The following is a 15618-nucleotide window of genomic DNA, read 5'->3' as shown; positions in this document are numbered from 1 at the left end:
ATCGTACAACTCAGAGAACACTATTACCCTATTGCTGGATTACTGTGACAGGACTAGTTAAGAAAGGAGTTGGTGGTTTTTACCTCCTCTCAGTATTTCTACAGCAATCACAGAATTAATAATTATTAAATTGTACTTTTAATCCTATCTAATAAAGGAGAAACATGCAAATTGACCGTACCTCCGCTACACAACAAGCCATGCCCACCAGCCAATCAGGAGTGAGTATGCAAATTAACCCAACAAATATGGTGGCGGCCACAGAGCTGGAGAGAATAGGAGGCTTGGGTTGTCCCTGGCGATGGAGGAAGCCAAGCTTTCTGACTACCCTGGCCAGCCCTGGTCTCCACTCAAGGCTACAAAGATTCAATTATAGAAGATAAATAAATCCCAGATACCAGGGCCTCCACTTGGGTCGCTAGGGGGCATGGCCAGCCTGCAAACCACAACAAGCCCCTCACCCAGGCTACCCCATGCCCCAAGGGAACCCCCACCCTGATCCGGGACACCCTTTAGGGCAAACCAGCCAGCCACATCTGTGCACCAGGCCTCTATCCTATCTAATAAAAGAATAATATGCAAATTGACCATCAGTCCAACACACAACATAGCTTCCCCTATGTGGTCAAAGATGATTGCCCCATGTGGACACAAGATGGCCACCACAAGATGGCCAGCAGAAGAGGGCAGTTGGGAGGGACCAGGCCTGCAAGGGAGGACAGTTGTGGGTGATCAGGCCAGGAGTGGAGGGCAGTTGGGGGGACCAGGCCTGCAAGGGAGGGCATTTGGGGGCAATCAAGCCTGCAGGGGGGGCAGTTAGGGGTGATCAGGCTGGCAGAGGAGGGAAGTTGGGGGCGACCAGGCCTGCAGGGAATGGCAGTTGTGGGGGAACCCAGGCCTGCAGGGGAGAGCAGTTAGGGGTGACCATTCCTGCAGGGGAGGGTAGTTAGGGGTGACCAGGCCTTCAGGGGAGGGCAGTTAGGAACAATCAGGCTGGCAAGGGAGCAGTTAGGCATCAATCAGACTGGCAGGGGAGTGGTTAGGGGAGTGATCAGGCTGGCAGGCAGAAATGGTTAGGGGCAATCAGGCAGGCAGGCGAGCAGTTGGGAGCCAGCAGTCCTGGATTGTGAGAGGGTTTCCAGATTGGAGAGGGTGCAGGCTGGGCTGAGAGACACCCCCCCCCCCCCCCGCTGTGCACGAATATTGTGCACTGGGCTTCTAGTTTTTAAATAAAAGTAAACAAGTCAGTGATTTTTTAATAATAACATGACTGAAAATTATATAACACTTATCCACAATCTCCCCCAAAGGCCACCGTGGAGCCCTCAGAGGGCTCACTTTGCACGGGGCAATGATCTCACAGATGGTGTGGGTCTGTGGAGAATAAAAGTTCTGCCAGGTACATTCCATTCATTCATTCCACTGGTTCATTGTACTGGTTAAAAACCAATCATCAAAACTCAAACAGGAAAAAGTAAACCCCCCAAATCATTATCACTACCCTTCATGCTTGTTTTAAATCACTATTATATATTTTTTGTAAGTCTTTATTGGAAAACAGGATTCCACAGGACCATTTTTCTTCTTATTCTTTATTGACTAGGTTCTACTTAATTGTATTTTATCATTAAAATGTTAAACACTGCATTTAACATTTTTGACATCAAAATGTCTCTCAACCAATGACTTCTGAAATTATAGTTTATTTATTTATGTTTTCTTTTTCAATGGTTAGTAAAATAAAAGTGAAGCATACAATTTAACAGGTAATTGTAGTGGAAGCCCTGACATGGTTTGTTTTTTTTTGTTTTGTTTTGTTTTGTTTTCTGTAATAAGAGTGCCCGGCTTAATTAAGCTTTGATTGCTGAGGCATCTACTTCAAAGATGTCTGTCTCCAATAAACACATTGCCAGCCACATGACCAGAAAAAAAAGAGGCCCTCTCCCCCACTCCCCTCACTCCCAACAACAACCTAGGCTCCTTTGTTTTCAAGTCCTGGTTGATTTCAATCGCTGACCATTTGGGCTACTTGCTCATTTACCCTTCCCCTAGGGCCCTACCTTCCACCCCAATAAAAGCACCACCCCAGGACCATCTGCTCACTCTCTCCTCGCCACAACCTCTCCTTGTGTAGCCCCAGGGATGCTGGTCTCATGAGTAATAAATCTGTATTTTTACAAAGTTTCCTGATGGTTATTGCTGAAGGGCTTCTTGCAATCATAATAAGAACCACCCTGCTGGTGCAGCCACACCATTAGTTATTGATAGGCTAAGAGCAATACAAAACACCAATATATATCAAGCACATTAGACCTGATATACTTCAAAAAAGGCAACACAACAATTAAACCAGAAAGAAAAGAAAAGAAAATAAAAGCAACCAGATGTTCATTTACTTGCTCCCCAGAATGACTGCTGAAAGCTCACGTGCACCATCGGAAATCAGAGCAATGCCAAGCGGAGGAAGTTTGAAAGAGACTCACCAGAGTTGGGGTCAGAGTTGCCATCCGCTTCAGTCCTCTTGTCCGGAGAGGCCTGGTCGTAGAATTCGTCCTGTGGCTGAACCAGAGGAAGAGGGTGTGAGATCAGGGTTCCACTACCCACCGGCTCGTGGTCTCCTAGACCACTGTCACTGCAGCTTTCCTGGGAGCCATCGGGCAGGTGAAAGGTAACGCGGCGCTGCGACTACAAAGAAGACCACAGGACATGCGATTAACACTCCTCCCAAAAGACATGCGCAGCGGAACACACATCAAAACAGCTTTCATTTAACAATGCAGTGTAACAGCAAAATAAACTCACATAAGTAAATAAAGCTAGGCATAGACATTTATTAGTTGCCATTTACTATGTGATGCCCAGCTTAAAAACGAGGGGGAGTTTTTATTCTGTATAAGTTAAGAAAAAAACTAAGGGTACACTGTTGAAAATGTAGCAAGAATGGCAAAAAAGAATATCTATACTAGTTAGCAAAGTTATAGGACCTTTTTAAAGAAGGAGGAATGTGCAAACATAAAATGTGGCATTTCATTTCTTTTGAATGAACGCAAATTTTGTTCACTTAATTATTTTTAGGTAGTTTTTGCAATGAAATCACGATCGCCCACTGGCCTAGATATTACTACCAGTCATTTCAGTCATCTGTTCTAGAATGCCCCAGTGGAAAGAAGTTTGGAATATTATTTTGGCATCTTATTTGCACAATGCGACTATCAGAAGTGACCTAAAATATGTATATGGGTACTTCAACACGTTAGTGTTTTAATTAAATAAAATTGTGCATTTCAGCACATATTGCTGCTCATTTCTCTTGGTAAATATTATTTTAGCTGCCTGGCCAGTGGGGCTCAGTAGTTGAGTGTCAACCCATGAACTAGGAGGTCACGGTTGGATTCCTAGTCAGGGCACATCCCCAGCTTGTGGGCTCAATCCCCATTATGGTGCATGCAAGAGGCAGCTCATCAATGATTCTCTCTCATCATTGATGTTTCTAAGCCTCTTATACTCTCCCTTCCTCTCTGAAATCAAAAATATTCTTTTAGCTGATATAATCCATGAGAAAAGAGAATATTTAAAGCTGAGTGGAATAAAGATGTATGACTTAAATATAATTATATGAATGGTAGTAAATGTGTTCTATCTGTTTGATTGCACCTAATTTTAATTCTGCTTTAATAGCCCAAAGATCTTTCAATATCATGTCACATATGACCACTTTTAGTCAGATTTAATAAAATTATGAATATATAAAATATATAACATATAATAAATATATAATGCAATCATTTTACAATACCTAAAATTAGTGTTTTTCAAGAGACAATTTATAGATTGTATCAATTTTTTAAAATGCAGTTAGAAACAAAATGTTATAAACAGATAGATTGCTACTCTGTAAATTCATCTTTATAGACTGACAATCGAACATTGCCATTTTCCTGAGAGTCACTGGTTCAAATCCAGCTCAATCATAACGGAACAGAGCTGATACCACTTTACTGCTGTTCAATGACCTGTGTAAAATGATTTGATAGTTCATTACATTTTTAATAAACTGATGCCACATCACATAAACTATAATCATAAAAGGGAGTAACTGAGTCTATTGTATCACATTTCACCTTCATGCACAACTCTCAGTGCTATCATTCCCCTTTCAAAAGGTTTTGAAATGTGGCTAGGTAAGAGTTATACAAGCCCAACTTGAATATTGATATCTGAAATATATTTATTTTTTGTAAGCAAGGCTGCACTACCATTTATCTATTATAATATTTTGTCTCTCATGTGAAATTAACCCTTTAGGGAACATCAATAATACAAGTATTCTTTGTTTCTGTTTCAATACACTCTTAATCCATCAGCATCTTTTTGTCATAAACACAGCATTAAGAACAATGGCCAGGCTGCTCTTTGTACATGACTAGCAAACATAGCTTTTAAAGTGACTGCCCTAATATGAAGTGCACAATTTTGGTGATTAAAATATCTTTGGTGTTAACTCTGGAGGATTACCTCTTAGTTTTCAATCAGGTGAGTGGAAAAGAAGTCAAACGAAAGAGAAAGGCAATGGGACAGATGATTCTGCAATCTCGATAAAGCATTTCCAGAAGCCTCCCAAGCTATGAAAAAGTATGTTTCATGACAGCAGGAAAAGGGGAAATTGGTATCTGTGATGTTCTTCTAAACATGACTATTGTTGCTTGAAATACAATATTTTTTCCTCCTAAAATAATGCCCACATCTACAACACCAGTTAGCCTGAATCTGGCAGTCCTTACGTCATTTAAACTCTTACTTGAGCATCTACTAAATGCTTAGTCCTGTGATTACACTAAGAATAGAAAGTCAAATATTGTAAATATAACTTTTTAAAGTATAACAACAGATTTCATCTCACATATACTCCACTATATTTCTTTACCACTTTATTAGTGTGAGTTAATTATAATTTCAGTATAATTTATTTAATTGAGATACTATAAATTAGACTGATACAATGCTTATACCACTGTAGCTTATGAAAACACTTCCTAATTAATTTGACTTCCTAATGAATTTAAAGATGTTTAAATCTTAATTGGAAAACTTGTGCACAATTTATCAGTCTAATGGGAGGTGGGGGTGATGATACATATGGACTAAGAATTGAAGCACACCTATCCTGGTACTAAGAAAACTCAGCAAGCAGATCAATCTTCAGTTTTTATCATCATAATGATTGATGCACGTAGACAAATGGCCAACATATCAAGGTAGATGTAAGGAGAAGATTTGAATAAATTGAAATGCAGAAGAATGAGGATCCATGGAGCGTTAAGAAACAGGAGTTGCGGGTGTCACCAAGGACTCAACAGTACTTAATTCAGGTTTTGCCAAATAAGACGAGGTGAAGAGCCAGAACCCAACCTCCTGGATGGAAGCACTTGCTCTGCAGAGACTGGCGTGGGGCAAGGTACTTTATATCTTTGAACAAGTTCCCAGCTTTGTGAAATGGCCAAATAGTCCCTTTGCCAGAGGAGTACTGTAAGGCTCAAATGAAATAAGAAGTGTTTCTCGTATATAATACTTGACACATAGTAGATACTCAATAAAAGGCAGCTATAATTATTGAAATGTATAGCGACATGTTATCTTTTAACCTCTGTTTCTATCAATATCTAGCTAGTTTTAAAGATGCGATTCCTTCACCCCAGAAAAGGAAGAGATTTGTTCTTTCAGAAAGGAAGTGGCTGAAACCCAGAATGAAGGTGTGCCTCGCCCTGTGCCCCTAGCTCATGTCAGCTCAGGGCTTCTGAGGGGCAGCTGCTCTGGGGAAGGAGGGATGAGGAAGACCAACAGTCTAGAATACATGGTTTTTCCTCCAAGAAAGTGAAGGTTTCCTCATTTATTCTTTCAAGAAACCTACATTTGTTTGTATATTTGAAGAGACAAAGAGGAAGACATTTTTTACTTACTGCCTCTGGGAATTTTGCTTTTGGGTAATCCCTATGGAAATAGGCACAATTTGGGTTATAAATATAGTCAAATCCTGCCTGACTGAATTGGGACAACACAGGTTATGAGACTGTTTCAGACTTTCCACTTAGCTTTTGTTTTTCTAAATCTATTTCTTACTCATCCCGCTTTCTCCCATGGGAAACTGTTATTATTATTAATAAATTATTATTACTGGCTATGTCTGGTTAATGGTTTGAGTATTACCTTTGTTTATCTGATTTATCTCTGACAGGTTAGCTCCAAGTCCCTGGCTGCCCCAAGAAAGAATAAGATGGGAGTAAGTAACTACTAGTAAGACTGTTTCATGTTATGTTCTCAGAGGGCTGCCAATATGAATTCTGACCAAGCAAACCCTTCATGAGAGACTCCTTACTCTACACAAGCATAAGAGACTAAGGATACAAATATACGTAAGTCCCGGATCCTGCAAGTCAAAACCAGTGCCACACTGGTTTGATTCAAGAAACATCACCAAGTACCTTCACAATATTTTTTCTTTCAGGTTAGTAGAAAGGAAAGAGAGGGGACAGTGAAGAGGCCTCAGGAAGATATATATGTTCCTACATTGGGCATTATTCTTCAAGAAGAACTGAAAGAATGAGTCCCCTAAGATACCCCAATCATTCCTTGAATACTTCTCTTGTGTGTTTCTTATTGCTATAGCGTATTATTCACCAATGAATGACTCACACTCAAGCTCACAATTCCAATCCCATTAATCTAGAGGGATTCACATGTGCTAAGATTTGGAGGTAAAATTCATTCTGTATTTGAATAAAATAGCAAAATATAAGAAGTGTTTAATAAGTGATTAATTAATAAATTATTCCAATGTAGTTTTCTAGTATAAACACACAATTTAATTAGAAATTACACCAAAAGATGTAATACTAGAGGCCCGGTGCACAGATTCATGCGCTGGTGGGGTCCCTCGGCCTGGCCTGTGGGGATTGGGCTGAAACTGGCTCTCCAACATCCCCTGATGGGTCTCATATTGCAAAAGGGCAGTTCTCAGGTGACACACCCTGGAATCAAGCTCCTTCCTTTCTGGTTCTGGGTGTGTTACCTGTGAGCCACAGCTGCCAAGTAACCACAGCTCAGCAACTCCTGCATTGAGCATCTGCCCCCTGGTGGTCATTGCACATCATAGCTACCCGTCGGCAAGTCGAATGATCTGATGGTTGCTTAGGTTTTTATATGTATAGACTAGATGCCCGGTGCATAAAATTCGTGCACAGGGGGGGGGGGTGTCCCTCAGCCCAGTCTGCACCCTCTCCAATCTGGGACCCAGTGAGATTGGGCCTATACGGGCAGTTGGACATCCCTCTCACAATCCAGGACTGCTGGCTCCCAACCGCTCGCCTGCCTGCCTTCGTGATTGCCCCTAACTGCTTCTGCCTGCCAGCCTGATCACACCCTAACCACTCCCCTGCTAGCCTGATCGACGCCTAACTGCTCCCCTGCTGGCCTAATTGCCCCTAAATGCCCTCCCCTACCAGCCTGGTCACCCCTAACTGCCCTCCCCTGCTGGCCTGGTCGCCTCCAACTGCCCTCCACTGCTGGCCTAGTAACCCCTAACTTATCTCCCTTGCCAGCCTGATTGCCCCCAACTGCACTCTCCTGCAGGCCTGGTCCCCCCCTAACTCCCCTACCCAGCTGGCCTGATAGCCTCCAACTGCCCTCCCCTGATGGCTATCTTGTGGTGGTCATCTTGTTTCCACATGGGGGCAGCCATCTTTGACCACATGGGGGCGGCCATCTTGTGTGTTGGAGTGATGGTCAATTTGCATATTACCTATTTATTATATAGAATACCATTAAATAAATAATAATAATTAAAATTATATTAATTGATATGAAAAGTATTTATAATCTATTGTTAAGTGTAAAAATTATGTTAGTATAGATTTTGCTTAGTGTATTGCATTCTTGTTAATGTACTTTCAGATGTGAGTATATATCAAATAAGATCTGTCTCAGCATATACCAAGTGTTTAAAGTGGTATTGCTTGATCATGGAATTAAGTATTTTATAATCTTATTATTTTGGCTACACTAACATTTTATGAATTGCCTTTGTAATAATAATCAAACATTCTAATTTTTAAGTATTTCTCATTATCACTACAACAAATTAGAATTTAGTCAAAGAGAATGGAAAGATCTCATAGATGCAAGGTGAGTTTCCTCTTGAACTAAAGCATATAAAATAATCTTTCTATTCTTTCTCTGCTATTCTATCTTTCATTCTTTGCCTGTTTTTTACACCTAGCTGTTTAATCACTGAAATTAAAAATCCTTGCTTTCTCCTCAAATGACAGAATAACAACCTGAATCTGACATTAAGCTAATTATTATAAGTCAAATAAACAAGTTTAGCAGTTAATGACTGACATTTAAAATAATTATTCTCTGGAGAATTATTAATTGATATTATGAAAGTAGAAAAAATGCTTCAGAATTGTTTAAATATGGTTATATTTGTAGGGAATTATTTAATTATAGTTTAAAGGAAATATTACTAATTCTGATTTAGTTCCTTTAATCATATTAAGACATAAAATATCCCCTATATTTCTAATCATGAAATACTACACACACACACACACACACACACACAAGTATCAGCCAGAATTTACTAATGATGAAGTAAAAGACAAAATTTTGGTAAAACTCCATGTGTGAACTTAGTTTTGCTTTATCTCTGCATTATATCCAATGAAGATATGCTCTTTCTGAAATAATATTTTTATATATACCTCTTCTCAGATTAGCAAAGGCAATTATTCCAGAGGTTTAAAAAATCTAGAGACTGAAAATGAATTTTCATACAAATATTTATTAGAATATGAATTAGAAATATATCATTTGTTCTTAAGAAAACACACTTCAATTGTGATTTTCACAGTAAAAATTTTGAGTATTATCTAGGTTGCAAGTTATGCAAAGAGGGATTTTTAAATGACAAACAACACATTTTCAGCTAAAACCACCAATTCAATTAAATAGTTCAGTTTCTCAATAGACTCTTGCCATCTGAAATTAATGTACACATACTTTCTCTTAAGAATATCAGAACTGAACAAAACTTCTAGTGATTTAGAAAGCAAGGCAACCCCAAAAGAAATCTCTGGTAATAGTTTAGTTTGATATTACTTACAGGCTCAACTAAAGGGGAATGAATATTAGTACATACATCTTCTTCATTCATGCTGAAGAGATTAATACCAAAGTGGTAAATAAACAAAGATTCTGAACTTATGATTTAGGAAAAATACTAGTAGTTATTAGTAAAAGAAGTTCATTAACAAAAATAAGGAATAGTTTTAAAGGACAAACTCATAAGGGAGGTTTTTATTTATTTTTTTCTAATATATTTTATATTGATTTCAGAGAGAAAGGGAGAGAGAAATAAATAGCAACATCAATGATGAGAGAGAATCATTGATCAACTGCCTCCTGCACATCCTCCATTGGGATCCAGCCTGCAAACCAGGCATGTGCCCTGACTGGGAATCCAACCTTGATCTCCTGGTTCATAGGTCAACACTCAACCACTGAGCAACACCAGCCGGGCAGGGACTTTTTGACTGGTGCTAAATGAAATATTTGGAGTATATGATTATTTCTATGTCATTGAATTATTTTAACTGATATATTGAGTCATTTTTTTTCTTTTTATTTCAAGTACTTGTGTTCAAATGGTTCTGCTATTGTAGAATTTGATTTTAGATGGATATTATTTAGAAATATTCTATTCTACTTTAATCTACTACATGTTATCAGGTAAAATAAAGTAAAGTGACTTGTCTGTTTCAGTGCAGTGGTAAACAAACCCCACATTTTCTGACTTTTAACATAAAACACCACCCATTTCTGCATCTACTCATTTAATAAATAATTATTGAGCGCCTTCTCTATGTTAGACACCATTCTATCTGCTAAGAATAAAATGGTGAACACGACAAAATCTATATCCCACAACTTCCTAAAGAGTAGAATTCTATTAGACTCCTCTCTCAGTTCTGAGGATGCTTTTGGCCAGCAGCCGTGCCACCTTTTTCAAATGTGATTCCTTTCTAATTCTTGCAAACTATGCAGACGTAGGCAAGGTCCATGCATGAATGAGAGACCTTTGCTGTATTATTCAACAATAACCTAAGGAGATAAAAGAAAGGAGGGAGCAGATTCTGCATTTATGCCAAAACAACCCTAGGTCGGTGCCATCCTTAGATTGGAATCCATTGCCAATTGTGAAAAAAAATTAAAATTAAAAGATAAAAGAGTACCGAAACTGTAGGGTAGGCTATTCTTGACTACAATTCAGAATTATTGTTAACTGCGAATGCCCTTGAGCGTTTTTCTACGTTTGTAGTTAGAGAAATGTTAACACCTCAGTAAGACCTGATGAAATACAAACCAGCAAGTTTTTCTGAAAGATGTACATTGACATTGCATGAGCTTGCAGGGAATATTTATTGGAGCTTGCAGGAGGATAATTTATCCAGAATTGAACTAGAACATCTACAGGGGATGCAGTAGAAGTGAGTATCACTATCCATGCTCCAAAGTGCTTTTCCATGGGATAAGTTCTCTGTCTCCCCAGCAAGAAGTTTGCAGTGAGTGCATCCCTGGTTTAAACAAGTAGAAAAATGAAACATGATAACAATTCACTAGCTGTCAGTCTTTCCTTCTTTCCTCTTTCCATGTTTACACTTTAGGATATTTAGAGAGAAATGGGGAGGCTCAATTTGTGTTTGAGAAAGATGTGTAACAACTTCCCTGCTCATTGGTGATGGATGTAAAGGCGTCAGCAACTTTAAAATTATTTTTTTATTCCTATTGCTACATACAAAGGACGAGGATGAGGATGATAATGGGCTCTATGAAGCTGAGTAGCATTTTCAGGGGGATGGAGAGTATTCATCTAAGTATACTTACTGCTCTGTTCCCTAACAGTTCCCTACCAGCCACTAAGCAACCACTTCCTTTCAGGATAGAGCTGTACCTTGTGTTCTAACTTCACTACTCAACTGCATGTTTCGTTTAGGGACCTTGCTTCAGCGTGTGTAGGAAACTCATATTAATGTCAACAGCCTGTTCAGTTTGTAAATTTCTTATTGTGAAATGACTTCCTCAAAGTAAGGACCTATGTTTTTATACTTTGTAAAGTCCCCTGAGTACCTCTTAAGAGTGCCTATGGAGGGCCTACAGTGAAATTTTAAATGCAATTTTATTTTCATTTCCTTTTGATCTCAGTATGACCTGAGAGAAAGTTAGATAGCATTTCTCTCCATGTGCAAAAACACATTGATAGCTTTAAGAAACTTGAGGGAAAAGTATATTCATTGTCCTATTTTTGGGTGTAGCCTTGATGCTTGAATATGCGTATTGGAAACAGACATAAAAGAGGAATCTCTTGCCTACATAATGTTCCCCTCAGGGATATCAGAGAAAGGGAAAGGATTCTGAATGAACTTTCTTCTTGGTTTAGTGCCATCACCCCACCCTTAGGGTTCCTCTGGGGCCCAAGGCAAGCAGAGAGGATTATGAATTGTCAGCATTGTTAGCTATTTTGCTTCTTATATTCTTATTTAGTTCCTGCTATCAGAAATACCCTCAACTTATTTCTCATAGTTAAATGTTGCCCAGTAGGAATGCAGCATTTTATCTGAACATACAAAATATAAAATGACTACATTAAACAGGAGCAGCTGCTGCTGAATCCGCAAGCAGAATTTTCCCATCTATAAATTATATGTGCAGACATAGGGAAGAAATGACTCAGCAAGAGTCCTTTCCAATGTAGTTTTCTAGTATAAACACATTCATGTGACAGAGTAAGTTGCCTTTACCATATTTACAACATCAGCATACATGTGAATTGCAGCAATTTAATTAGAAATTACACCAAAGTATCACTGTTATTAAGTAAATATATACAATCCACAAACATAGCATGTGGCATTTTAAAAAAAAAGTGAGACTTTCTTTGAATAATGAAAAATCACTAAAATAATATGTGTCAGATCCGTCAGTGTTGGTATCAGAAATAGAGTCTGATTTGGTGTCTAGGATTCAAGAATGCATCTCATGTAGCATTAGCAGTATTAAAAAAATATATGATGGACATCTCAATAGCATTTCTCACTGTTAATAATTCTCAATATATGTAAAACCAAAATAGGCCCCATTTTCTTTAAGTACACGGTATCTTTTAGGAGGTAACCTTGATTTTATAGAGTTTCAGTATTCATGCACACACATACACAAATACACATACACACACACTTTAACCTTCCCTTGTGTATTGCTGAACAGGCACAAGATCATAATTACCTAGCAAGAATGAAAACTAGTAGTTCAAGGCTTTAGAGGATAGATTACATTATTCCAAGTTAGAGAATGAAACACACATAGAGGGGAAGAGGAGGTGATCTGTATAAATCCACCAAGAAATACTCTTACTGTACAATAAGGCTGTTTAAAGTCCTCATGAAGGATTATGAATTGGCACCTAAAATGTAGTATAATCTGTTTTAATTGATTTTGTTTCAGCATTGCAGTCTGATTTTATTTAACTTTTTGGTTTCATGTTTGCAGTATAAAGAAAAAAGTGTAAAATATGTTGTAGGAGTTGAGTTCTTTGAACTAGTCCTAGGATGTGTAATTGATATTTACCACCAGCAGCCCATGGATTATAAGGAAATTGTAGCCACTTGTTGTCTTCAGCAAAAATAAGGAAAATGCCAATGAGGTTGATACTCCTGAAGAAAGAGCTACTTGCTAGTCTATAATTCATATAATTTATAGATGAAGACAGTCATCTAACTATTAATAAAAGAGATACTAAATCACAGGAGCCACTAAAACAGTCATTCATAGTAAAGAACCAGATCTTCATAAGCCGGTTAATGGAGGAAGCAATTTGCATGGACAAGGTGGATTATTACATAATTTACAAAACATTGGTGATAATCCAAATTACACTGAGAAGATGAATTGTATGTATAGGAACAAAACATGACAATGGCTCCCAACCAAGTATTGAATTCTCTCTTCTAGCCTTTCCTATAAACATAATACATTTTGAGAAATGCTTTTCCAGAATGGGGAGAGGGAAGCAGTGTGGTGAAGAAAGGGGCTGTCTTTGTCCACAGAGAGCACACGAAAAAAGGCATCCTTGGACTTTCATCTACCAGTAAATTCTTGGATTCATTGGTAAAAGAGACAACAGGAGATAAATTGTTAGATAGATTGATATATGATGACTACCCATCTTCTAAGTACCAAACTTAAAAAAAAAAAGTTACTAAGAACTTTATTTATCCTTTGTAATTGTATTGTGAAAAACATGTGTATTGTGAAAGACAAGGGTTCTCTTTATTTTCCTTTTTTTAAAAGACCATTTTTAATAAAATTTATAGGGGTTACATTGGTTAATAAAATTATATAGGTTTAAGGTCTACAATTCTATCGTATATAATAAAAGGCTAATCTGCAAATCAACCAAATGGCAGAACTACTGGTCCCTGTGACACACACTGACCACCAGGGAGCAGATGCTCAATGCAGGAGCTGCCCCCTGGTGGTCAGTACGCTCCCACAGGGAGAGCGCTGCTCAGCCAGAAGCCCTGAGCCAGGCTCATGGCTGGTGAGTACAGCTGCGGTGGTGGGAGCCTCTCCTGCCTCCCTGGCAGTGCTAATGATGTCCAACTCCCAGCTTAGGCCCACTTCCCACTGGGAGCAGGCCTAAGCCATCAGTCAGACATCCCCTGAGGGCTCCGGACTGTGAGAGGGTGCAGGTCAGGCTGAGGGACCCCCCCCCCAAGTGCACAAATTTCATGCACCAGACCTCCAGTAATAATATAATATATCATCTGCATATTGTATTATGTTTTCACTGCCACAGGCATGTCTCTTTCCATCACCATTTATCCTCTCTTTACCCTCTCTTCCCTCCCCCAACCTCCCCCAAATACATGCTAATGATCATACTATTGTCTGTCCATGAAGTTTTTGTTAATTTGTTTGCTTTTTTGCTTAATACCTTCACCTTTCTTACCCAGTCTCCCTCCCCTCCACCCTGACATCTGAGTCTGTTTCTATTTTGTGTGTTAGTTTATTTTGTTCATTAGATTCCACATATGAGTGAAATCATATGTTATTTGTCTTTCTCTGACTGGCTTATTTCAGTTAGCATAATACTCTCTAGGTCCATCCATGCTGTCTCAAAAGGTAAGATTTCCTTCTTCTCTATGACTAAGAAGTATTCCATTATGTATGTGTACCACAGCTTTGTTTATATACTCACCTAACTTTATCTTCTTTTAGTTCTCAAAAGATCATGATAAAAATATTCTTGGCAGTTGAAATAATTTGATTAGGAAGGAGTGAAATTGAAGTCATATTTCATTTTCTCAGGAGTAAGTTAGGAAGAAAATGAAGATACTTTTAGACATGTAGGTACTACATGTGAATATTTATATGTATCTATGATAAAAAGAAAACTTGCACACAAACTTGAATTCAGATAGACACATGTCTTAGAATGTAAAATGTTTATATTCTTAGACAAGGAAATTGTCAATGATATCTGAGATCTTTGCTTTATTTACTAATTTTAAAAATGAAATCCAAACTTATTTAAATCTGAGAAAAACTAAATTAATCAAGACAATGTATATTACAAATTACATTTCCAAAACAGGTTCCTCATGGTAATATTTGGTGCCTTATAATATATTAGAAGCCCGGTGCATGAAATTCATGCTTGGGGGGTCCCTCAGCCCGGCCTGCACCCTCTCGCAATCCGGGACTGCTGGCTCTTAACCACTAACCTGCCTGCCTGATTGCCCCTTACCACTCTGCCTGCCTGTCTCATCTCCCCTAACCACCTATGTCTGCCTGCCTGATCACCCCTAACCACTCGCCGGCCTGCCTGATTGCCCCTAACTTCTCACTTGCCTGCCTGATTGCCCCTAACAAATCAGGGCTTCCTCTGGAAAGATGGCCAGAATGAAGTCCAGAAGGTCATTAGGCTGCCTGGTCTAATTAGCATATTATGCTTTTATGATTATAGATATCCTTCCCTAGTGAATTTTTTTTGTTTAGCAATTATACTTCATTGAGTGTAGAATCTATTATATAAACCTGTGACTATAAGATGAGAAAAATATTTTTAAATAAATACATTGTATAAAACATCTATTTAATTATTTCAAGAAGGAGATACTTAAAAATCTAGTCTACCAATGATACCACTATATTTGAAAAGATTTGGAGTTTGTGCTTTGGAATTGCTTGAGAGCCTGCATGACATTATATGACACAGGCTCAGGTGCCATCATAATCGTAGCCTCTTATGATCTGATTTTGGTTTTTGAAACAACTGAAAGGCATCTGTAGCGGTGAATAATAGCATGTTTACAGGAACAGATTGCAAAGTAATATAGCACATTTTATTCAGTGACCTAACATTTAATTTTAAGGACCATTACTAAAGAGGAGTTTCAAAATATTTTGAAAAAAATATATAATATGAAGCATGGGAAGAAAGAGGGCACATTTGAAGGATCGCTCTCCTCTAAGTGCAGTTTCTGTTCTTTAGCTAAAGAT

The 15618-nt window shown here is 38.4% G+C and overlaps 1 protein-coding gene across 2 annotated transcripts in view; it reads right to left on the bottom strand.

The window, feature by feature from the left end:
- PCDH9 (protocadherin 9) overlaps nt 1-15618 on the bottom strand; it is a gene marked incomplete at its 3' end in the record, with an annotated part of 937782 nt that overhangs the window by 323009 nt on the left and 599155 nt on the right. The window contains exon 4 of one of the 2 annotated variants that reach the window (XM_079778996.1): nt 2484-2685. In XM_079778996.1, the coding sequence (XP_079635122.1) occupies nt 2484-2685 (202 nt within the window). The remainder of the gene's footprint in view (nt 1-2483; nt 2686-15618) is intronic. The other variant, XM_079778997.1, reaches the window with a different exon arrangement.

Source organism: Cnephaeus nilssonii (genome assembly GCF_951640355.1).
Source record: "Cnephaeus nilssonii genome assembly, chromosome: 8".
Taxonomy (NCBI): Eukaryota; Metazoa; Chordata; class Mammalia; order Chiroptera; family Vespertilionidae; genus Cnephaeus; species Cnephaeus nilssonii.
The sequence above is the reverse complement of the archived record's forward strand: the minus strand, read 5'-3'. Positions and strand labels throughout refer to the sequence as shown.